Source organism: Balaenoptera acutorostrata, chromosome 5, assembly GCF_949987535.1.
Source record: "Balaenoptera acutorostrata chromosome 5, mBalAcu1.1, whole genome shotgun sequence".
Classification (NCBI taxonomy): Eukaryota; Metazoa; Chordata; class Mammalia; order Artiodactyla; family Balaenopteridae; genus Balaenoptera; species Balaenoptera acutorostrata.
Genome location: NC_080068.1, coordinates 77,305,198 through 77,330,902, shown reverse-complemented (window position 1 = coordinate 77,330,902; position 25,705 = coordinate 77,305,198). Strand labels below are relative to the sequence as shown.

At 41.5% G+C, this 25,705-nt stretch overlaps 1 protein-coding gene across 10 annotated transcripts in view; it reads left to right on the top strand.

Annotated features, from left to right (window-relative positions):
- LIMCH1 (LIM and calponin homology domains 1) overlaps positions 1-25,705 on the top strand; it is a 347,042-nt gene that overhangs the window by 142,405 nt on the left and 178,932 nt on the right. For all 10 annotated transcript variants that reach the window (XM_057546932.1, XM_057546929.1, XM_057546930.1 and 7 more), the window contains exons 2-3: positions 2,541-2,611; positions 24,344-24,413. In XM_057546932.1, the coding sequence (XP_057402915.1) occupies positions 2,541-2,611; positions 24,344-24,413 (141 nt within the window). The remainder of the gene's footprint in view (positions 1-2,540; positions 2,612-24,343; positions 24,414-25,705) is intronic.

The window sequence follows — 25,705 nt, the reverse complement described above, 5'->3', positions numbered from 1 at the left end:
GCACCAAGACCCTGTCAGCCACACGGCTCACAGGAGTTTTCACATCCCCCTGTAGTCAGAGCCAGGGATGGCCCAGGAGCACTCCAGTTGGCTGGCATCTTCCCCCTGGGCCTCAGCACCCAGGCTCTCTTGCTGACAACTCCACTCTTCCCAGGAACCAGAGGCCAGGTGGGCACCTGTGGACTCAACCAGAGCTGCTGGGGCTGGAAGGAAGAGCCTACAGCCTTCACTAGGGGAGCTGGCCCAGGGGCTCCACAGAGACTCCAAGAAACCCTCCTGGGTCCCCATCAGCTCCTCATCCCTACAGCAAAGAGCCCTGGGATCCTCTTGACAACAACTATTAACCACGGCTGAGAACTGCAGCAGTTTCCGGTCCTAAATAGCTTTTGATTTCATTGATTTTTTTTTCTCTGTCACTCTTTGGTTTTCTACTTGATTGATTTCAACTCATAATTTCTCCTTTTTTTCTGATTAATTTAGGCTTACTTTTCTTAAGGCGGGAGCAGAAATTATTGATATGAGATCTTTTTTCTAATATATAGGTGTTTTGTGCCATGTATTTTCCCAATATACTGTTTTAGCATCTTTCCATACATTTTTATATTGCCATATTCTTTCACTACGAAATACATTCTAATTTCTTTTAATTTCTTCTTTGATCAATGGGTTGTCTAGAATTGTATTACTTGGGGTTAGGGATTTTTTTCATAGACATTTCTGTTGTTAATTTCTAATTTAATTCTGTTGTGGTCAGATAACATTCTTTGTATGTACTAAATTCTTTTAAGCTTGCGGGGACTAGTTTTCTGAACCAGAAACTGGTCTAATTTCAATAAATGTTCATTGTGAACTTAAGAAGAATAATGTTCATTCTGCTGTTGTAGAGTGGAATATTCTAGAAATGTCAATTAAGTCAATTTGGTTGATAGTGTTGTTCAAGCCTTCTTTATCCTTATTGATTTTCTATCTGCTTATTCTGTCAGTTATCAAAGAGAGATATTAAATCTCTGACTCTAGTTGTGAATTTGTCTATTTCTCCTTGCAGATCTATCTGATTTGGCTTATGTATCCTGAAGCTTTTTTAAAAAAAAACAAAAAACAAAAAACAAATTAGGTGTAAAAGTGTCTAGAATTATTTTCCTGATAACCTAAACCCTTTGTTTTAAGATGAATTTCTCTGTCCCTGGTATTATTCTTTATTGTAGAAGTTAATACAACCACTTTAGCTTTCTTTTGATTAGTGTTAGCACGGTATATCTTATTCTATTCTATTTTTACCTATTCGTATGTTTGTATTTTTTTTTTTTTTTAATTTTATTTATTTATTTATTTATGGCTGTGTTAGGTCTTCGTTTCTGTGCGAGGGCTTTCTCCAGTTGTGGCAAGCAGGGGCCACTCTTCATCGCGGTGCGCGGGCCTCTCACTGTCGCGGCCTCTCTTGTTGCGGAGCACAGGCTCCAGACGCGCAGGCTCAGTAATTGTGGCTCACGGGCTTAGTCGCTCCGCGGCATGTGGGATCTTCCCAGACCAGGGCTCGAACCCGCGTCCCCTGCATTGGCAGGCAGACTCTCAACCACTGCGCTACCAGGGAAGCCCCGTATGTTTGTATTTAAAGTGCATTGCTTGTAGGCATCATATAGTTGGGTCTTGCTTTTTTAATCCAATCTGATGATCTCTTTAGTTTAATTGGGGATGTTTACACCATTTATGTTTAATGCTCTGATTGACATGGTTAGGTTTAAGTCTATAATATTGCTGTTTGCTTTCTATTTATTCCATCTATTCCATATTCCCTTTTACATTTTTCTTTTTTATGGTTAGAGTATCTTTTTTATAATTCCATTTAATCTCCTTTCTTGGCTTATTAGCTATATTTTAAAATTTTGCTATTTTAGAGGTTGCTTTAGGATTTATAGCATGCATATTTACCTGGCATATTGTAGATGCTCAATAAATATTTACTGAATGAAAAAATGAATGCCCTGGTGCCCAGACCAAAGGGCTGCTGAGAGCCAGAGGCATCAGGAAAGGCCATCAGTACTGTGTTTTTATCAGACACAGCACAGTTCATTCTTTGCCAGCTTTTATTTTCCTTTTTCACACCATGTTAGTATGGATATTGGCTTTTTTCCATCCAGTCTTGATGTTAGTCTCTCAAGGTTTGGAGGTCTGATACTTTACCCTTAGGTGGTGCTTTCTGCAAGCTTTTTTGAAAGTGTGGGTTAGACCCTCAGGATGAAAGAGGTTGTGGCCTTGACTTATCATGGCCAATCCCCAAAAGTAATATCCTTATCAGGAAGAACAGATATTTTTTAAGGTATTGGATAGGAAAAAAACTTCAAAGAAATGGTCTAAATTTAAGATTAGCTGATCTAAGCAAAGCTACACATGGAAAGGAAATTCAGACCTAACAGATTTTTCCCATTCTTGGAGTGCCACCAGTTATTTCAAGTCTCTTGAAATATCTTGGAAAAAAATCACTGAGCTTCCTGATTAAAAAAGAAAAATTTATGCTCTGTTTTTCTTTTTTTCTTTTCCAGCAAGTAACTGGCAGAAGTTTTGGTGATAAAGATTTTCGGACAGGGTTAGAAAATGGAATCCTTCTCTGCGAGTAAGTATAGCCTATATTCAGTTGGTTTTATTCAAGAAAAATCATTAATGCTATTCAGTTTGTCTGCAAAACTTCTAGTGTTTGTTTTGAATTTATTCACAGTTTGAATCTGAAATTCAAAAACAAATCACTTAGGTGGGTTAGGCGGTAAAGATAAGTAGTCTTGGGGCAGTAGGGAGTGGTGGGGACCTTGGCAATTTCAAATTAGTTAAAGAAGGAATATCTGGTAGCTGCTACTCAGTTCCAACCAACTTTTACAATGTAGGAGTTTGGGCCCAAGTAATTGGAAGGTTGTGGACCAAGTTGTGGTAAAAAAAGCAGCTTTTCTCCCCTTATTCCCTCTAAACAAAAACAGCTTGTGCCAAGTAAAAGCAGGGCCTCTATTTACTGACAACATCTTGAAACATGCCAGGCAATCTTCCTCACTAGGCCTAGTTCCCTGAGGTATTTTGAATATATTTAATTTGTGCTGTTGACAAAATAACTGCAGTGTTCAATTTTTATGTTTTGAACCTGGGCTTTGTCATAGAGTGCTCCTGTGATGATGGATTCAAGAGCTTTCTGTGAAGTGTTTCCAGACACAAAATAAGCTAGAGCCTTAATACTTATAGAGGGATAGACATAAACTTCAAATCAAGATTTTGTGTTTTGAATTCATTTGATAGGTTCTGTCATTTGGATACTGATTTTTGTTTTATTGAGTTGAAATGTACATGCATGAAATGCACAACTCCTAGATATACAACCCAATGGATTTTGTAAACTGTGTACATTCATGTAACCTACACCCTGAGCAAGAACACAAAGCTCTCTCATGTCCCTTCCCAGTCAATGTCAACAACCTATAGAAAAGCACTGTTCTGATTTCTATCACCATAGCATCTATTTTGCCTTATCTTGAACTTTATGTAAATGGAATCACATAGAATGCACTCTTATCTTGGTGACTTGCAGAATATTGTTTGAGACCCACCGATGTAGTTGAAAGAGCAGGGGTTTTGGAGCCTGAGCTTTAGAGACTCAAATCCTTTCTTCACCCCTTAAATCATATAACCTCCTTGAGTCTCATTTGTTTCTCTTTAAAAGGGTAGTAAAAAGTTTACAACTCCTGCCTATTTCATAAGCTTTTTGTGAATTTCAAGAGGATAATGTGGATAAGGTGCTTTAAAAAATTACATTTGCTGTACAAATGTTGATTATTATGCAGCAATTTTCAACATAGTTCATGTCAGTGTTTATTTTTTCTGCTCTCCACTGCCTTTCTTTCTTCAAAGAGAAATTTACGTCCCCTGATTTCTTTCTTTCTTTTTTTTTTTTTAATAAATTTATTTATTTATTTATTTTTGTCTGTGTTAGGTCTTTGTTGCTGCATGTGGGCTTTCTCTAGTTGCAGCGAGCGGAGGCTACTCTTCGTTGTGGTGCGTGGGTTTCTCATTGTGGTGGCTTCTCTTGTTGCGGAGCACGGGCTCTAGGTGCACGGGCTTCAGTAGTTGTGGTACGCGGGCTCAGTAGTTGTGGCTCACAGGTTCTAGAGAGCAGGCTCACTAGTTGTGGCACACGGGCTTAGTTGCTTTGCGGCATGTGGGATCTTCCCAGAAGATCCCCCTGCATTGGCAGGTAGATTCTTAACCACTGCGCCACCAGGGAAGCCTGTACATCCCCTGATTTCTGTTTCCATACCTTCTTTCCTGTGGAGTCTCTCCCCTCTTCTCATACTTTACTTTCCTCACCACCTCTTTTCCCTTTATTAAATCTAAATCAGAGCTCATCTCTTAGGTAAACCATAATTAGTTTAGCATCTCACGGATACAAACTCAGACAGGCTCTAAATATTTCTCTTGTGTTCTAGCACCTGCTCCTCCGATGATTCTGGGCTTAGCCCTCTCCTGATGTTAACAGATGAGCCAGACTCTGATGTAATTTATGTGCATCATGCTCTCTTAAGTCTCTTGAAGTGGGTCTTTGGTACCAACTTGTGTTTTCCCAACATTAGCTCCAAAGATTCTTATACGCATCCACCTCTCCATCACATGAGTAAATCTGTTATAGGGTAATATCGCTTGCCTGCCTTTGGATTAGGTAGGCTTGTCTGAAGACAAGGCTTTGGATCCAGAGACATCTGCACACACGGACTTTGTTTCTTACCTAGTTGATGCTGAGTTGGAGGATGGAGTCTCTCGTGTGGAGTGGCACGAACTGTTGGCCTTTTACAAACACGTTAATGAATGTTTGGGTTGTTTAGAGGTGGAGAGGTGGGGTTTAGGTCCAGGCCATGGTTAGGAAATAGTATGGTTAGACAGCATGGAGGCACAGATTATAACCAGGAGCCTCTTTAAATAAATAAAGGGTTTTGACTGCTGACAGCCTGCGGGTGAGCTGAGGGAAATGGCCAACACAGAGGATGTGGACAAATGTTACTGTCTGAGTAGGTAGGATAAAACCCAGGACAAGTGAGTTATTGTTTAACTCCTCTAACCACAGAGGATTAGACCCCCTGGCATATTTGAAGGAGTCTGAGGACCAGGGTCAAGTCCTGGCTTCCCTGTGGGACTCCATCTGGCAGTCCTGGTGCAGAGTTTGTGAAGGTGGAATGAACTGTACTGGTGGCCTGAAAGCCAGCAGCATGAGTCCCAGCTGAGCCTTGGAGAGAAGGCTGGGACAGCAGCCAGACAAACAAGATGCAGACAAAGTTCTAAGTGCAGGGCCCACAGCACAATGAGAGACAGAAGTATGACTCAGGAGCTGAATGCACTGAAGGTCGGGACAATGGAGGAAGAAGACCTCCCTTTCCTTTTTGTCAGGGATGGGGGCATGGCTAACTGTGATCTGAACCGAAGCATATTGGGCTGCTGCAGACTGAGATTAGCAAGTGTATTTTGCCAGGACTTGTATCCAGAGACTAATCTGACAAGGAGAGGGACTTGCACTGTTCCAGGCATGGGTTGGGCTGATGGTAGGTCCTGAAAGGCAGGAAACCCAGTTTGGAGAGTCTCAGGAAAGTGAGGGTTCTCTTTGGAGAGTAGATGAGAATACCTAAGGCTGTGCCACTCTCTAGAACCAGAGAGAGTTTTGTGGATGCTGGTGATTAAGAAGTTCTAACTCTCAACCACCACCCATGTAGCAATACTTGAAAATATAAGAACTCTCTATATTTTCAAATTTTGAAAACTGGCAGTTCACCTCTTCTGAGTTGGATTGGCTCTAAATGTTGGTTGCAATCGTGGAGAAACACCATGCTCTTTGTTCACTGAAAATGTCCTGGTTCGTAGAGAATGGACTTGAGAACACGGGGAGGGGGAAAGGTAAGCTGGGACAAAGTGAGAGAGTGGCATGGACATATATACACTACCACATGTAAAATAGATAGCTAGTGGGAAGCAGCCGCATAGCACAGGGAGATCAGCTCAGTGCTTTGTGATCACCTAGAGGGGTGGGATAGGGAGGGTGGGAGGGAGATGCAAGAGGGAGGGGATATGGGGATATAGGTATATGTATAGCTGATTCACTTTGTTACAAAGCAGAAACTAACACACCACTGTAAAGCAATTATACCCCAATAAAGATGTTAAAAAAAAAATATCCTGGTTGTTTATGAGTCTGAAAAAAACCTCACAGTTCTTCTCAAACAGAAGGGCATCTTCTGGGCCTGGGGTCTGGTTTTCCTCTTACCAGCCTGATTCTAAACTTACCTGTGGCCTACAAGGACTATTATGATACCCATTTTTCAGAGCAAGTAACTGAGGTACAGAGGATTAGATAACTAGGCTAAGGTTGTACCAGATGAGAAAGATTTAAATTCAGAAGTCTGATTCCTTTGCTTCTGCTCTTAATCATTGTCCTGTGTCCAGAGTTGGGATTTTAATGGGAGAGAAAAGCAAGAGGTTGGGTGGTGGCGGTGGGATGGAGTTGGTGCCAGAAAACCTAGAGTTTGAGGAGAAATGCAGTACAGAGGGTAACCACGGCATCTCAGCTGGACAGAGGAAGAAGGAGGACTATGTGGGGTTGGTGGTCTTGGAAAAATATAAGCATCAAGGGCCTGGTGGACCGTCTTAAGACAAGAAGGCAAGTCCAGTGAGAGGGAGGGCGTGAGAGAGCTGAGGGGGTAGGAGGCTATGGTCGGCGGACAGTGTAGGGGTTTCAGTATTCTTAGGTAAGAGCTGTCAAAACTTGATGGTGACAAATGAGGTTGGTGGACCTGTACTAAAGACTACAGAGATAGGAGAGAGAAAAGACTGGCACCTCCAGGCAGCATATAAGATGGAAATTGAGTAGCCTCAGAATCGCCCTGGGAGCTCTTTTACTTCGCCTGTGAAATGCAGTACGCTTGCCCTCGCACATGTACCCCCGAAAACAGTAATACTTATGCATAAATGTATAACTAATAGCAAGAATAAAGTAGAGCGCATGTGCCAGATAGAATTATAGTAGATGTATTTTTGCTCTAACCGTCTCTCTCTTCCTCTGTTGTTTTTGCCAAGTGTGTGTAGTTGAAGTTTGGAGGTTAAATGCTCAAACGATGTGAGCTCTCTGCTGAGCATTAAATAAATGGTCTAGGGTCAAAGTCTGACAAAGCTGCAAATGTGTGACAAGTGTCATGCTTTTAGAAATGTTAAATGAATACTGCATTGTGTACTTGGGGACTTCAGAGTTTAAAAGAAAGGCTACAAAGACTATTCCCTAAGGAAGCTACTCCCAGTATGGGGCCAGTGATGACTGTCATCTAGTTCCCTGCACCCAGATCAGAGAGGCTGTTGTGAAATATTCCAAAAAGGAAAGTTTCTGACTTGTTTTCCTAAGACTCTATTATATAGATAGAACGCTATGGAATTCCATCTATATCAGGAGTTGGCAAATTCTGGCCCATGTCCTGTTCTTGTGCAGGCCTTCCTTCTTGCTAAGAACGGTTTTTACATTTTAAAAGAGTTGTAAACAAAAAACAAAACAAATCGAAACAAAGCAAGAGTTTGTATGGGGCTCACAGAGCCTAAAAATGTTTACTACCTGGTCCTTTACAGAAAAAGTTTGCCAGCCCATGAGGACTACGGACTTAATTTTGGATGTGAATTGTTTACCCTCATAAAGTTAAGTAGTTTGGGCAGTGCAAAGTGCTATTTGGGGAAATCAAATACCTCTTCAAGAAAGGTTTTCTCACGAGTCTCTTTACAAGTCCACCCCACCCCCACCAACTTTTTATTTTGAAAAATTTTAAACTTATAGAGAAGTGACAAGAATAATGTAATGATAATCCATATACTCTACAACTATATGCAAATGCTTCAGGAAAAAAGAGGCATAGACAGAAAGATAAAGTTAGTATAGGAAAATGATAATAATAATAATTGCATCTAGTTGCACTGTATACGCTCTCCTTTGATCTCTGTGGTTTGGTTTCGCATCCTTGCCTCACCCTTTTCATTCTTTTTGGTTACTATCCAAGAATATATATTTAACAAAAGCCAGTTCAAATCTGTTTATGGAAAGCGTAGTGGAAAGTGAATGGATTTGGGAACTCCTAGGTTGAATCCAATGAAATTGTTGTATTGGTAAAACAAAACCAGTCAGATAATGTGATTTCATATGCTTCAACCTAGTGGCCGGTCCAGATCCTAGATTTGCCTCCTGTGTGTCCTTAGGCAAGTTACCTCACCTCCCTGAACCCCAGTTTCCTCATCTATAAAACCAGATATAATTATACCTAATTCATTGGGCTGTTCAGAGGAGTAAATGAATTGATAATGTGTATAAACTCTTTAGTGCTTGCAGCATAGCAGGCACTTAAATGTTAGCTTTTCTCCTTTTGTCCACGAAATGGGGGAAATTCATACCTCATAAGATACTTGAGAGATTCCAGTGAGAGAATGTGTGAACCGCTCAGTGGTGTCTGGCGCTGGGCTGGCACCCTGGATCACTCGCCATTTCCATTATTATTGTTGGAAATAGGCCTAAAGTCAATTATAAATATGACAGAGTCAATGCAACTCTGTGTCACTGGCACCCATCAGCTCTCTCACTGGGCTGCCCACAAGCCACAGGATGAAGCAACTGGAGGCTTACTTCCTAGCTCCTTTTGCCTAGCCTGTGATCAAAAGCTGGGCAAGAACATTTGGGTCCCTTACAAACTTGATCATCTGTGAATAATGAACTTTGGCTGGCAGAGCTCAAGGCTGAGAGTGATTGTTTTGAAAACAGTGGCCTTGACCTCTGTGGTGATGTCATTTCCTCCTGCTCCCTCCAGTATGTTGTGATTTCTTTCTCTGGGAAGCTGTTCCAGAATCCTCTGGGCAGAGTTAGTGGGTTCCTCCCTGGCGTCTAAGTACCTGTACAGCCTCCGCACTAGCTGTTATCACAGCGCTCGACCTCTTTATCCCACGTCTCCTTCCTGTACCAGATTGAAAGCTTCCTGAAGACCTCTTCTATTTATCTTTGGATTTCCCCCCTTGGACACTGGTCTGGCACACAATACATCTGTTACAAACAGCTGTTGGACAAATTGAATCCAGTAGTAAGAGATCTACCTAGGCAATTTAATCCTCATTAGATCATTAACTTTCTCCCAATTTTTGGCTGTCATCATCAGTATTATCCTGTTTCTCTCCTTTCTCCTCTCCTCTCCTTCCCTCCACACTCTACCCCTCCCTCTCCTTCACACACACACACACACACACACACACAGACACACACACACACACACACACAATTTTACATAAAGAATGGACCCATCCCTGAAGACTGGGAGTTCAACAGATGGAAGTATCTGCTTTCTTTACCTATAAGATTCTCCATTATAGCTCTATCTTCTTAGGAGTCATAGAAGTGAACTTCTGGGGTTTGTTCTGCAGACACGTTTTGATGGAATGCAAAGTCTGAGTATGTTGGTCTACAAATAAGTGACCAATAAAGAACGTCTCAGTGGATTTTTGTCTCAGTTCTTATGTTGCTGAAATAATTTTCTGAAGATAAGAAATCTGTTGGCAAATACTTGTCTATATCATTGCTGATGAATGAGCTGCTTAGTCTAAGAAGGAGATTCTTGTCCTGATTTCAACATGAGATGTGGTGTGCTGTGGATATGCACTCACCTTCTAGGACAGGTTGGGAGTTGATGGCGTAGCTTTCCGTGGAGACATTTTGTCACATGGAGGACTTACTGGATACCGACTCTGTTCTGCACAGCCCCACGCTAGGCACCGAGGGGCATAAAAAGGGAATGTAAGGCTTGATCCTTGATCTTCAGGAGTTTTATAATGGGCTTGGGCGTTGACGCACACACAAAGCAGTTGTTACTGTGTAAACCAGCGTATGAGTAAATGCAAAAGTGACTAAGATTTAATCCCCAAATTTAATAGAAGTTAAACAAGGGGAGATTGTTGTAGTTTGGGAGACAGTTATTGGAGAGATGTTACGTCTTTACTCAAGGTGAGAATAGGCTGAGGGAAAGAGAGGGCAGACTACACAGGAACAAGGACAGGGGAAAGGTTTGGGGACAGGAATGAGGACGATGTGTTTGGCAAACATAGGGGAGATCTGCCTGGCAGGGGGTCGGGGCAGGAGGTGTCTCTTTCTTCATCCAATTAACCTTTTTAAGAACCTGCTTACAGGTGTGGCAAGTTACTGTAGACACTAGTAAACTATGCCATAACATCGTGTAACAGGGGCACCCTGATCAGATCTGGAATCTAAATCCTGACCCCATGTGGGATGTTAACCTCAGAGTTCCTTGAGGAAGTGACATGTAGGTAGAGACCTGAATGAAGAGCAGAAATTGGCCCAGAAAGAGGGAAGAGAGGTGAAAGGAGGGAGGAAAACATGTTCTAGCTGAGAGAATAACATGTTTGAGATTCTTAAGACAGAAGCTCCACGTACTAGAGGAGTTGCAAGAAGACTTACTTGGTGAAAATGTAGAAAACAGGGAGGACAATGATATGAGATGAGGATGGATGAAGAAGAGAAGTAGGCAGGATCAAGATTGCACAGGGCCTTGAAACCACAAAAGGAGTTCTGGGTGTGATCTCCAGAGCAATGAAAACAAGAGGAATTTAAAAGAGATCAACAGGACTTGGTAGGGTATAGGGATAGATGAATGACAGAAAAGACTAAAAAAATCACTTCAGCATTTCAGTTGTTAATGACAAGCAGGGTGGGCCCTTGGTGCCAGTTGGAAGGGGTCCTTTATTTGGTGGGAGAGGTCATGATTTCAGTTTGGGCAGACTGAGTTTAGGGTAGGGACAGTCCACTCAGGCAGAGAGTCCTGTAGGCTACTGGGGACAAAGGCAGAACTTAGGGGTGAGATGATGGATTTAACTTATTCGAATTGGACTTGCCAGCCATTGGTGGACATCAGGGTGAAGCTGTGATATATGACAGTCTCTCTAAGGGGAAGACCACATCAAGAAAGAGCAGCAGAGCAAGGTCCCAGTTTGAGGAATTCTTCTCCCTGGTCAGAGATGAGAGAAAGAGAAGCTCACAAAGAGGCTATCAGAGAGACGAGAGGAAACCCAGGGAGCGTGGTGTCATGGAAACCGAGGGAGCTAAGAAGACTTCTAAGGAGCTGGAGGTCACTTGTATTGCATGGCCCTGGCAGAGGTCAGCTCCGAAAAGTCCTGTCTCACTGGTAGAGGGAGGCACTGGAGACCTTTGTCAGTTAATAGCCATCTCTGGGAACTGCCAATCAACGGATCATGATTCGACTTAATGGTCTGAGCTCTGGCTCATGCTTTTGCATCATTTCAATAGGCTATTGTTAGAGACCTTATCTAATATAAACTATACATGGAGTATTTTCCTCAACTATCTATTTATTTATTTATTTTTGTCTGTGTTGGGTCCCTGTTTCTGTGCGAGGGCTTTCTCCAGCTGTGGCGAGCGGGGGCTACTCTTCATCGCCGTGCGCGGGCCTCTCACTGTCGCGGCCTCTCCCGCTGTGGAGCACAGGCTCCAGACGCGCAGGCTCAGTAGTTGTGGCTCACGGGCTTAGTTGCTCCGCGGCATGTGGGATCTTCCCAGACCAGGGCTCGAACCCGTGTCCCCTGCATTGGCAGGCAGATTCTTTTTTTTTTTTTTTTTTTTTATAATTTTTTTTTTTAATAGCTACATTATTTATTTATTTATTTATTTATTTATTTTAGCTGTGTTGGGTCTTCGTTTCGTGCGAGGGCTTTCTCTAGTTGCGGCAAGCGGGGGCCACTCCTCATCGTGGTGCAGGGACCACTCTTCATCGCGGTGCGCAGGCCTCTCACTATTGCGGCCCCTCCCGTTGCGGGGCACAGGCTCCAGACGCGCAGGCTCAGCAGTTGTGGCTCACGGGCCCAGTTGCTCCGCGGCATGTGGGATCTTCCCAGACCAGGGCTCGAACCCGTGTCCCCTGCATTAGCAGGCAGATTCTCAACCACTGCGCCACCAGGGAAGCCCGGCAGGCAGATTCTTAACCACTGCGCCACCAGGGAAGCCCTTTCCTCAACTATTGATAAGGAGATGAGATTAGTTAGACCCAATGGCTTAGTAGTGAAGTGAACCATATATCAAACAAAACGCTTTTGAGAGTGAAAGAAGGTGGTAGTCAGCTGAGATGCTGGAACAACAAATGAAACCTGGGACTGTCCTCAGCTAACTGTATGTACATAGGTACGTCTGTCTGTATGTATGCACATGTGTATGGGGGTGTGTGTGTGTGCATGGTCACCCCAGTGGTTGGCGATTCCAGACTGGTGTCTTCCAGTCACCATTACCTTGTTCAGTATTCACAAACCCTTCCCTTATTTTATCCTCTCTGTAACTACAGTAGGTGAACAACCTGGATCAGATCGTCCCACCACCCCCTTGTTGATGATGAGATGGAGACCCCAGGTTGTAGAGCACAGTGTCTTCCAGCTTTTCATCTAGAGCTCTTTCTCTAACCCAGATGCTCACTTAAATCTCAGCAAACGTGGGTCCTTTTGCCCTTACTGATTTTGGCCTTAGTGGACTGGTTAAGAATTTGATAGGCCTCCTATGTAGGGTTCTCCCCTGTCTTTCTGCCAAATCACAACTGGCCTCGCTGACTTGGCCTGTCCCCAGCTCTTTGGCACCAAGACTCATTAAGCTTTTAGGTTCAAGTAAGGACATTTCAACCCACTCTTTTAGTAAAGATCTCCAGTGAAAAGCTGCTTTTTGTTTGAAGATTGGCATGGCTTAGGTAGGGACTTAGGCAAGAACTGAGTATCCCTGACAGTCTTCTGTTAGGAAAGATGAAAACGGATGAAGGATATGGAAGGAGAATTTGTAGGATTCATGATGAGCAAAATGGACTTCCAGTATTGCCTTTTTTTTTTTCTTTGAATCCTCACCAAATAAACAGCCCTCGGTTTCTATTTAAAAGAGGGACTCAGCACAGTGTGTAGGGGGGATTCAACTGTTCCCATTCAAACTGTGCGCTAGCATCAATTACAAGAATCTACTCGTGGGAGGGGGGACTTTTGTGTGCATCGGAAACGTTCTCAAGCTCATCTACCTTTGCAAATATTTTTTCCGTTTAAAAGTATATAATCCTTGTCACAACTTCTTTTCTCTTAATATATATGGCAAGTATGTTTTGTTTTCACGCTTTCAAAACTGTGTTTGAAACTTATTTTAGCATATTTATCGTTCAGGAACCACTTCCCTCAAAATGTGATTTCCTTCACCCTATCAATCTGTGCCTTGATAAATATTAAACTTCTGCTCATGGAAATCACAGGCTTAATCTCTTTCCTCCTGAACAAATTTATTACACATTTACTGGAATGATCAATTGACTTAAAAAATATATATATAACAACAGGTGTAAATATGGGCTGCTTGTGTGGCAGAGGAGAAACTGGCCTATCCCACTGGCTGCCTGTGGGCTTACCTGCTGGATTAGGCTTTGCTTGTATTTGAGAGGATTTAGTAGTTCCCTAATTGTATTTCCTTAATAATCCATTTTTTGATTGTCTCTACTGGGCTATCAGGCTGGGTGCGCTGGCCTCCCACAGTGAAGTGTGCAAAATTCTTGCCTCAAGCATGCCATTCTAAATGTTTCCCTTCGATTACCCACAGGAGAGGACCTTTTCTTAAGTAGCCCACCCAGGACCCAGATTATAAATGATTCCTGTCTAAAGTTAATCATGCAGAAATAGACTTCCCTCTTCATATTAAGGGGAAAAAGGAAGAGGGGATGCCTGTGGGAAAGGCAAGTCAGACAAAGGGAGCAGCAAGCTTGTGAAAGTGCTCAGCAATGTGAGGTAGTTTTGCATGCTCAAGGAAGGAACTGTGGCCAGAGCCTAGGATGAAATGGGGCAGGCCAGAGAGGAAAGGTAGATATCAGGAGAGGAAAGGTAGGTATCAGGTCCATTTGCACAAGACCTGGAATAGCATGTTAAGGAGTTTAAACAGCATCCAGTGGGCAGTAGACAGCCAGCATGGTCTCTATTCAGAGGAGATTCAATGAGATTAGGTTGTTTTTTAGGAAAGTACATTGTTGGCAGTGGAGACTTTTGATTACTTTCTGCTGTGCACCAAACACGAATATTTGAAAAAAATGTCATGCTTCCCGAGGAGAAGCAGAAATGCTTCCTACACTTGTCTTGCTATGTCTATCCTTAATTTACCACCCTACTATGTACATTCTATGTTTCCAAAGTTCTTTTCCAAGTCACTCATTTAGAACTTGGAAACTATTTCCCCATAGACTAGTGTTCTATGGGGGGAACGTCTTACGTAACCCATATCACATCTGTGTTAGTGTCAGGCCCACTGTAGAACCCAGTCTCCTGGCGGGGTTTGGGCTTAGCTTGGCACCTGGTGTGGGGTGTTTGATAACAACATGTGGAATGAATAGAAAATTGATTCAGAATTATAACTAGCCACATTAGGAGCTGACCTCCCCTTTCCAGGATAGCAAAGGGCCTCTTCAGCACTTGGCTTTTCCCCATCACCCTCAGGACAGCAAGTGAGATGGGGGGACAGGAGCCTTGGCAAGAGTTAAAGGATAGCTAGGCTTTGGCGGTGAAGCAGGGCCAGAGGCAGCTGTGGACACGGCTGTAGTGCCGCCGAGATTGTCCTTGGACCTCTTACTGCCTTTGCTTTGTTGCTTCCTCCCCATCCCCGGTGTTAACGACCATGCCCTTGCAAGCCTGCCCTCCAAAAGGACTAACATTATCTCATTCCCTCACTTCTGTGCTTTCATCTCTCCCAACTCCCAAGCTAGCTTTAGCCACAGACAGGGTGCTTGGGAGCAGAAGTGAGCCAATAGTTAACACATCAGATTTCCACTTGTGGGCACGGCTGGGGTCCAAACCTGCTTGGGAGCCAGGGGGAGAGGATGGCAGGGCAGCAGGGAAGAGATGTTAATAACTTCCATTTATGAAGTGCACACTGTACACCAGGCCTGTGCCAAATGTATTACACGCATTATTTCACACTCTCATGCCATGACCAATAGGTATTATTGTGCCCATTTTTCAGAGGAGGAAACTGAGACTCAATGTTGAATAGTTAAATAACTTGCCTAGTGAGTTGCAGAGTTGGGATTTGCACCTCAGGTCTTTCTGTCTCTGGAGGTTCCTATTTCTGTTGGAATTTCATGGGTCTCAATCCTGGAACTCTTGGTTCGGAGCACTTCTTGCTGAAGAAGTATGGAGAGCAAGGAACTGGCTGCCTTTCTGAGCTGCATCCCAGCAATTTCACATTCCAAGTTTTCTCCCACCCTCCTGACAGTAAACCCAGCAGTACCAGGTTTTAGCTGTGCAAAAGAAATACTAACTACAATCATTTATACATAATTAGTACATAGCACGATGATGATTACACGTATCATTGCCTGTGTCAGTGTAACTTCAGTCTCCATTTTATTTGGTTACACTGAAGTCTCTTCACGTATTGCCAGCTTTCACGGTTCATTGATCACATGTGCCATCTTAAACTTAGAGCTTATAAAAGCAGGGAGGACCTTGAGTGGGAGGCACGGTGGGAAAGGCAGCTTGGGCGTGAAGGGGCTTGATTACCAGGTGAAGGCATTTGGAGGGCATCCTGTGGGCACTCAGGAGCCTGGGAGTCATTGGAGGAAGGAAGCAACACGGCGAAAGCCAAGGTTGAGATGGGGTCGGTTTGGGTGCATTGGGCAGATCGATTAAGATGGCAGAGACTGGTGGCTGGAGATTAGTTATTGAAATGCAAGAAGTAAAGCACTCTTCTCAGTGTAGGAACCTGACTTTGTAATCCTATCTCTACCCCTTAGGATCTCTGATCTCAGATATGTGCCTGGTGACAGTTTCCTTTCCTAGATTTTTAATTGATTTTTAGGCCTTTTCTAATCCAAAAATTCTGTAATTTCTAAACAGCAAGGATGGTATGCAAAGGTTAGACTGTGAGAGACATTGAAAATGAATCAAAAGGACTCCAAGATATTCAGATAATTGCTGGAGTTTCCCTTTCATGTTTATAGATTATTTCATTACTGTTGGGTTTTTTTGTTTGCTTTTTGGGTTTGTTTGTTTGTTTTAGTATTAAGAGCAGAAGTGATAGGCAAGAAGACTTTTTACCCCTAGCAAATGTAGGAAAATAAAAATGGGTCCATTTGCTTACAATGGCCCAAATTTTAGCTCTTCTGCATCCTGCTGCCTCCCAACAAGACCCAGGGGAAAGGATGTGCCCAGGTGTTTAATTTTGCGTTTTAGGACAGGATTTTCTTGGGTACGGTTTGGCAAAGTAAGGCTCCTTTTTATTGAGAAAAGACCTCATGGAGAGCTTTAATAGTTAAGGTAATGCTGGCTGCTGTAACTAATAAACTCCTAACTCTCAGTGGTTTAATGCAATGAAAATGTACTTCCCACTCTCGTGTAGCTCAGTTTTGGCAGCAGGAAAGGGTGGAGATGACTGCTCCCGGTCGTTGTTCAGGGACCCCAGCTAACAGAGACTCCATCCTCAACATGTGACTTCTAAAGTCTTCCCTGGTGCTGACATCTAACTAGTGAATGGGGGGAGGCAAGAGAGGGAATGGAGAATCGCTTGGGAGAGGTTTTAGGGACAGGCGTAGGTATGACATACGTTACTCTGCCTACACTCCATTGGCCAGAACTCTGTTATATTACTATAGAAAACTTCAAAAGAGGCTGAGAGATGTAGCCTAGCTGTGTGTCTAGGGGAGAAAGGAGATGAGTTTGAGGAGCAGCTGCTGCCTTGGGAGGTGTATTAGAAGAGTAACAGCACTGTTGAGCCCTAGAATTCACAGTTAGGCCCAATTTCTTGGAATTTCAAGTCTACAAAGACCTTCTAAAGTCCTTATGATCTCTTCTTTAGGTATGTTAAAGGCAAGTGGCTCAAAATACTTCACACGGTCTTGACAATGCATAGCACCCCACAAACATTTGGTAGATATTAATGACGGCAATTTGCATTCCATCACTATTTTGTTCAAATGAAACTCCCCTTTGGTTCAGGTTTCACTTTCCCCCACGTTTTAGTCAATTTTTTCTTGACCTCAGAAAAGGTTTATTAACTTGCCTGCTTTTGCCAAGGCAACTCTAAAAAGAAATCTCTAAAAATGACATCTGTAACAGGTTTATAGTCAAGGTTAAATTGATCTCATGCTTAGGTTCAAAAACAGTTGCCATGTTAGATTAAATGAAAGTGCGCACACCTTTGTCCAGGGTACATAGTCAAACCAGAAAGTGATCAAGGAAACTGCATAGGAAAACACTCTTGAGCCAAATTAAAAGGGACGCAAAGTAGGTAATTTTGTGATCATAGTTGCCTATTGCAGCTGTGCAAACCAAGCTAAATGAGATGATGATGTAATCTCTTGTTGCAAAGAATAAAGTGATTTCCCATGAGATTAAGCATGAACTTCCCAACCCTGGGTTCAAGGTCTAGATGGTGTCTCTGCTGTCCCCCAAACTCTAGGATAATTATTAGACTTGAATTTCTGAATTGAATGATGTATAGAGTAAGCTGGATTTTGCAACCCTTTACAAATTTTACCTTTAATGTTTATTACAGTCCAGTAAAAAAATAAGCTGCCCATTGGTATATTTCCTAACATTTGGATGGTCTTGTATCTTTTGTAGCAGTATTCACAGTGTCGTGCCCCTTGAAGAGCTATTATATCAGCTGTTGGAAGAGTCGGTATGAAACAGAACCTCTCTGTCCCACAGTAGGGATTTGAGGTTTTTTTAAAAATTGCAGATAGACACAGATTTCTTCAGTTTGTATTTTATAACCATTAAACAGTCATTGAGAGGCTACCATAAACTGGATATTAAGTGTTAAAAAGAATTACAAAATATAGCCTGTGGTTGAATCAGAACATCAACTTCATTCCTGGATGTCTCAACAATTGTTTCTTTAAGGAATCTAATCTTTAATCTTTTAAGAATTGGATTCCACAGAATGTGTGCAGAGTATGTCTTTAATTCACCTTCTCAAAAACTCAAGATGGCCATGCATTAGGTAGTGTGACAGTGAACTACACATGTGCCCAGTTTTGGTCTTCCTGTAGGTTTTAAATCTCTTAGTGAGCACGCCCCATGAGGGATAGACCTGGGGTCTCCCCTGTCCTCCTTTGTGTCCCCCGTGCCCGGCTCCGGGCCACGACATCATGCACGCCCAATAAATATTTGTTGAGTACATAAAGGAACACATGGACAGCCTTACTTGAAATAGGTCACAGTATGTTTTAGATTTGGAATATGAGTTTAGTAGACACCAATTCATTTCTATCATATCAGAAACACATGCATTTTTGCTTACCTTCAGTGTCATTAACTTTTTGTAATTGAGGATTATGCAAGATTAAAACTTTTCTTTCTGTTTTTAGTCGCTTATTACCATATATATATATGTGTATATATATATATATATATATATATATATATAGCAAGCTATACACATCTGTTGACTTAATTCATTTATGTGAGGTTTTTTATCCAAAGGTGGCCAGAAAATAAGTGAAACCTATTTTAGTCTTTGGCAGCTGACTAATGGAAAAGTTGAAACTAAAATGCACTTACTTAGCAAAAAGGGACATGCTCAGTATACCAAATGAGTGTGAATATGCAAGTTTCCATTTACCAACATTTCCATTTAGCAGCACACATTGTCCCGCTGGCTCCTCACCACAGTTCTGGATGGAAGGTCAGGTTTTCAAAATCCCCATTTTTATTAAGGGGAAAACTGAGACTTTGATCCAGTGACTTCCCAGTAGCTCGTAGCTAATGTGTGTTTTACCCATTAAAACCTAGACAACTTCCTCCAAATTCATTACACTCTCTTCATGATAACACTGCTGAGCGTTATAAGTTATTTATGATGTTTTATTCATCTATCTGATACCCATGATTTTTTAATAAACACAAATTTTCCATATATAGTTATAAATTTGTTTTAATACTACTTGCCTATGATGCTGTTTTTTTTTTTAATATTGGGATCGTATTTTAGTTACTATTGATGCTGATATGCAGTCACTTTTTTTTTAAGATTTATTGATTGATTGATTGATTGATTGATTGCTATGTTGGGTCTTCGTTTCTGTGCGAGGGCTTTCTCTAGTCGCGGCAAGCGGGGGCCACTCTTCATCGCGGTGCGCGGGCCTGTCACTATCGTGGCCTCTCTTGTTGCGGAGCACAGGCTCCAGACGCGCAGGCTCAGCAGTTGTGGCTCACGGGCCTAGTTGCTCCGCGGCATGTGGGATCTTCCCAGACCAGGGCTCGAACCCGTGTCCCCTGCATTGGCAGGCGGATTCTCAACCGCTGCGCCACCAGGGAAGCCCCTATGATGCTGTTTTAAAACTATAAATCAGATCATTTCAGTCTTCATCTTAAAAATCTGATGTACTTCTAATTCTAAGTACATTGTACTTAGAAAAAAATCTAGACACCTTACCTGAGCCTGGATGTTGTTTACACCTTGGCTCTCATGTCATGTGTTTCCTCCTTCCACTCACTCTGCTTGGCCACATTGGCCCTTGAATATACTAAGCCCGCTCCTGTCTCCAGGCCTTTCTACTTACTGTTCAGTCTGCCTGGAACTCTTGTGTCCAGTCTCTCTTTGGCTAATACTTTTGTCTCTTCCCATTTTTTCCCCAAATGTTACCTCCCCAGGGCAGCCTTCTCATCACCTGATTCAAGTACCACCCGCCTGGGTTACTGTGCTTGTCTTCCCAGTGCTTATGCAATCTGAAATTTTCCTCTCATTTATTTACTTGTTTATTTTCTGTTCCTCCCACTGCCCCACATACTCATTTGTTCTAAGAAGATAAGTTCTAAAGGGCAGGTCCTTCACTTGTCTTCTCCACTACTGCCTTCCCTGGGTCTAGAGCAGTGTGCAACACACGGCAGGCACTTGATAAATAATTGCTGGATAAATAAATATCTGGATATTAGTTCATCCTAATTAGCTTTCATATCTCCAGTTTTTAAATTATCTTTATTTCGTGGGTAAATTTATGCAGGAGACATGGAATGACACCAATGTTTTTTTGTTATCTAAAATTATGCCTATGTCCCAGAAATGTCTTTAGATGAGTACAAATTTAATCTGTTACCAGACAGGGAGGGCAGACTGTTCTCCTTCTAGCTATAGGTTTTGGGGCTCACAGGTGGGAAACCGGTGTGGGGTTCTGCTAAGTGGGGAGTTGCCACAAGTGAGTGACCGCCTCCTTTTCTCTGGAATTCCTCCTGAGGATGTTGTATGTCATCCATAGATGAAACGTGACCATTTCCCAGCAGACACCCGTTTCCATTTTCCTTTTATTCCCACCTAGTGTTAATATTCTCGCATTGTATTTAGATAGTTTTTTATTGGGGTTTTGGTTTTTGTTTGTTTTCTGTGGTTTGTTTGTTGTTGTTATTGTTTTGTGCTTTGATGATACATACTGAAGCTGGACTTTCTAAAGCACCAAGCTGCAGTAGGCTTTCCAAGCTGGGCTGCAAACTAGCTGTGCATGTCTCTGGGGAAGGCTTCACACCTGTTTGGGGCTCAAGCTTTTCTTCTATAAAAATGGTGGAGTGAATACATGACCTGTCTCTGCAGGACAGGACAGTGGGGGAACAATGCATTTCAGAAGGTTCATGAATAATAAAATATTAATATCATCACCATTACTTTAAAGCATGTCATCAATAAATATTTATTGGAAATATTTATATTTTAATAGATAGGAGGGCAACAGTGGTTTTTAATAAAATTTCAAGTGAATAAAATATCCTTGACTCATGCTCATAGCTGTTTTGTTGAACTTCTTATCTGATTCTAATATATACAAAAAATGTTCTCAGTTTAATGCAGAATACAAGATAAGCAGGTGGTGGGCATTTCTACAATGTGAATTCAATGTTATCTTTTATTGTCGTGTACTGTAAACTGTGTACGGAACCAGGGCAATGTTTACATGAAAAAATACAGCTGCCTTGATCTTGAAAATATCCCAAATATTTAAGAGCACTGTGGCTTTTTATCTTTTAATTTGTTGTTAAACATTTGGATAGACATCATAGTAATTTTTTTTGGTTGCTCTTTTGATTAAGGTCTATCATTATAATTTTTTTTTACTACTTCACGTGACAGGAAAGATTTCTGCCATATAACTATAATTCTACAAAGGATGAATATAATGAAGCATTTAAAACTGTTTAAAAATTTAAACGTGTATAAAAGAGGAGTTGATGGATCCATTGTTACTAAAAATAATACAATTCTTAGATATAGAAGACAAAATGTGTACCTCTTTTAAAAAAGATTCTTTATTTATGAATTTTTTTGTAGGGTATTTGTTATTTTTGTTTTACTTTGGATAATTAGAAACAAAGTTCAGGGACCTGATATAATGGTATTTTATTTCATTAGAAAAATCTAAAAGTATTAGAGAAAGTAGTTGATCTAGAATGCAGTGAATTGAATTAGTATAAAATGTAGAGAACCATTTATAGAGAACTTATTATACACCAGGCTCTGTGCTAGCGTCTCACATATTTTGTCACATTTAAGCCTCACTGACACCTATGCAATTGCTACCATTGTTTCTCTATGACAGTTGAGGAAACTGGTGTTAATGGACTTGCCCAAAGTAACTCCCCAATGAGTGACCAAGCTGGACTTTGGATTCAGTCAGTTAGACTTCAGAGCCAATGCTGTCACTCCCCTCTCCCAGCTCCTCATCAGTTTGTCCACAGGTATTAAGAAGGACATAGGTCCACACGTATTGATAAGGCATGCTCTCCAGTGTAAATTATTTAATCTCCATTATGCATTGCTAAGTGGAAAAATAAGGTATAGGACAGTGCATATTATGCTACACATGTCTTTTTTAAAAAAATTACAAATATCTTTATACATTTTCTTTGGAAGTCTTTAAGGTTACCTTCAGGGAATTGTCTAGGGCTCCGTGGTATCCTGGTGACAGTGAAACTTAAGTTTTACTGGATATCCTTTTGGTTCCTTTTGAATTGTCAACACTGTTGTTGGTTGGCAACCTCAGGATTTCCCAGCGTGAAATTCAGATCTGATCCCCAGACACGGAAGGCAAGGAGAGCCCGAAGAAAGAGGCAGATAGCTCCAGATTTGTAGGTGGCAGGGTTAATAAGCAAGAGAACTTACATATGATGCTTGTCTTGGGTGGCTGAAAGATGAGGAGAATCTTGCCAGAATCTTAAAAGTTTATATAGATGCTTTAACTGGGTTCAGTAGATATTCAGTCCAGATGGTCTCAAGTAAACACTACTGTCTCAAGGCTGAATGCTTGACGATGGCTCCCACTGTGGGAATAGTGGGCAGAACGTACATTCCTACGTCAGGGGAGAGGGTGAAGGGCCTCCGACTGCCTGGGGCCAGCTTGGGTTAAGCGGCAGTCATATCCACGCAAGGACCTTTTTCAACAATTGTGCACAAATACTATTTAAAACGACACTGTTAAGAACTAACAAGAAAAGTAATGTATGTTAAGAATTTTGTACATTTAAAATCTGCTTTGGAGACATCGTATCTATCTGTTTATTTTGAATCACATGCTATGGGATGTTAACGCTGCCAGAGAATGTGTTGATTCAGGGATCTTGGGAGCTGGGCCTGACTGTACCACTAATCAGCTCATCATCGTCAGGCTTCAGTTTTCTAAACTGCAAAATGAGAAGAGTGAACAAGTTGCTTTCTAACTTGAAAAACCAATAATTCCAAAATAAGCTATAAAAAAGCACTTTTTGAGAAGATTATAAATTCATGGTTAAAATTAAGTGCATTTATGAAAGGAGCACCATCTTGGCTCTCAATGGGCCAGAAGGCACTACTTTTTTGTGTCTACACTGGGTGTTACCTCTTGGCGGCAGCATTTGGAATTGCAGTGAAAGTGACCAAGGACAGGCAATTCTTAGTGCAAAACCAGAAATATCCTGTCTGTTGTAACCGTTGTAGTGACATTTCTCAATATATCAATACATAGAGGTGTCAAAGTAAAATACAGGCTGAACTCAAGACTAATTATTGACCTATTTCAAAGAATCTTTTGTTACTGGTTTGAAGAAATCTATCAAGCATAGGTTCTTCAGAATTTACTATAACCTTAGATTGCATGAATGGTAACAGAGTTTGGCAAACTTTTTGGTGAAGGGCCAAATAGTAAAAATTGTTTGCTTTTTGGGCTGTAGGTTCTCTGTTGTAACGATTCAGCTCTGCTGTCATAGCACAAAAGCAGCAGTAAACAGTATGTAAATGAATGGGCAGGGCTGTGTTCCAGTAAAACTTGTTTACAGAAACAGGCATTGGGCCAAATTTGGTCCATGGCTCATAGTTTGCTGACCCCTGAATTATACTAAACCCCTGCCTAAGTTTCTCTTGCCATGTGTCCTGAGATAAATTACCTGATCTTCTCTCCTCTAATTCCCTAATATAAGAATAAATGCTTCCATTCGACGACCCTGTACCTTCAATAATTCCTTTATGAATAACCTAGTTGGCAAATGCTACAATTCTACCACATCACCCTGATGCCAACCCTATTTTCGTTTTACAAGTTGCCGTCCTTATTTCTTTTCACTCTGAACTGATATTTCCTGAAGACAAACAGTTATGGTTGTTTTTCTTGCATTCCTTTGCCTGTATTACCATTTTTACGTGATTTCAACCTTTACCCCGAAAATGTTTTGCTCACATATCTTTTATACCTAGGGAATTGCGGTCAGCCTTGTTTAAAATCTTCAGGATATGACTGGTTAACCTCCTGCTAAACATATTCTTTCCTTTCTTAAGTGAAGCTCACCACATTTAACAAGCCACTCTCCTCAAAGAGCAAGAGGGTCTGGAAGTAGAATTAGTCTTGGCAAATCATTTGCAAAAATAGATGTTGGTCTCTGAACTTAGTGCATCCCTGGAGAGACCCCTGCCTTAGCCAGGAGAATTGGGAGCGAGCCTTGCTGTGTAGTAATACCTGGCTTCAAAACTAGACACTTCTCTCCCAGCCTCAATCCAGCTCACATTTTTGTCCTTTCTTCTGAAGCTCCTCTCAGTCTCCATCCTTTCTTTTCTCCCAACATTTCCAAATTCTAAAACTTCACCTGCCACAGACAAACTTGATGTTGGCAAAACTCTTCACTTGGTTGCATGAAGGCTCATAGATTACTGAGATTTACTACATGCTTTAAATTCGCTGCTTTTCCTATTCAGCAATTTAGTTGTAGCCTCGGATAAAGGTGATTTGTGTGATCCATCTTGCTTTATGTCTCACTTGACATTCTGCCTTTTTCATGACAGGTTGCTGAATGCTATAAAGCCAGGACTTGTTAAAAAGATCAACAGATTGCCTACCCCCATTGCAGGATTGGTGAGTATCCAGAATTGAGATTTATCTTCCAATATTCCTTTGCTCTAACCTAAGGGTCATGACAGTGCCGTTTATTACAGTTTTCTCCTGCAGTATATATTCCACGTGAATGAGAACGCATTGAAGCCATTAAACTGAGAGGTCGCTTAAAAATGAAAGATTGCAGTTATGCCTAAATGGCATCTTAATCTTTGTTTGTATTTTTCCCATGAGTGATAAGGATGACATTCATTCTTAAAGAGGTAAATTTGTTTTGGGGTGAGAGGCTGGTAATTTGGCTGACCCCAGGGGAGGAAGGCAATTGTAATTACGGTTTTCTCATTTCAGTTCTTCTCTGCATTCCTTTGGAATGAAGGGGAGAAGAGGTAGAGAGAAAGAAATTTCATGTTGAATGAGCAGGACTTTCATGAAAAATTGCTGTTTTCAGTCTTAAAAATCTACCTGCATTTAAGTACCACATTTGTAGACCAACTTTCTAAAGACGTAATGGACACAGGTGATTCTAATGTCGTCTGGAGAATTGTTTGAGCGAATCCCTGGGTCTTCTGAACCTACCCATCCAAACCCAGTAAAACTCAAATGTTCACATGTAGTCAGATGCAGGATTTTTTTCATGCCTTGATATGTTTCATAATTCCTGGCACTAATTTTAATTGCTTAATTATCGTTAACTTTTGGTAGTAAGAAGAAAAAGGTGGAAGATCAAAAGACAAACAAATCTTAGTTCCGGAAGGAACAAGGTGCATGCACATGAGCTCACACACGAGCCTCCACACACACGAGCACGTGTACAGACACGTGTGCACAGAAAGCTGAGGGCGTATGTAACCTAGTAACAACGCACTCTTTCCATCGTGACTGCCTTCTGTGCATGTGGTCTTCCAGAAAACAATTAGAAAAATGTCAGGAATTTAAGCAGGTTCATCCTTAGACCTTTGATGATTTGTTAAACAGTTTCGTAGTCATATCATGATGACTAATTGAAATTTGATGCACCACGAACAAAAAAATTACGTTTGAGAACTGTGGGGGGTGACGTAATTAGGTACATGGTTTCAGTGAGTTGAATAAAATGGATTTTTTTAAATTGTAAGAATTGCTATTTCTGCGGATGCATTTTAGTTACCATGCTGGTTGGTAGTGCATTGGTGATTAGTCATTAAAAGTCTTTCTAATTTCGTTTGTCAGAATCATGTAACCAAGTAAATAATACATAGATAGATAGTTAAATTTGGAAGGAATGGATTTGAATAATTTTATTTAAAAATCTATATATGTATATTATATATTTG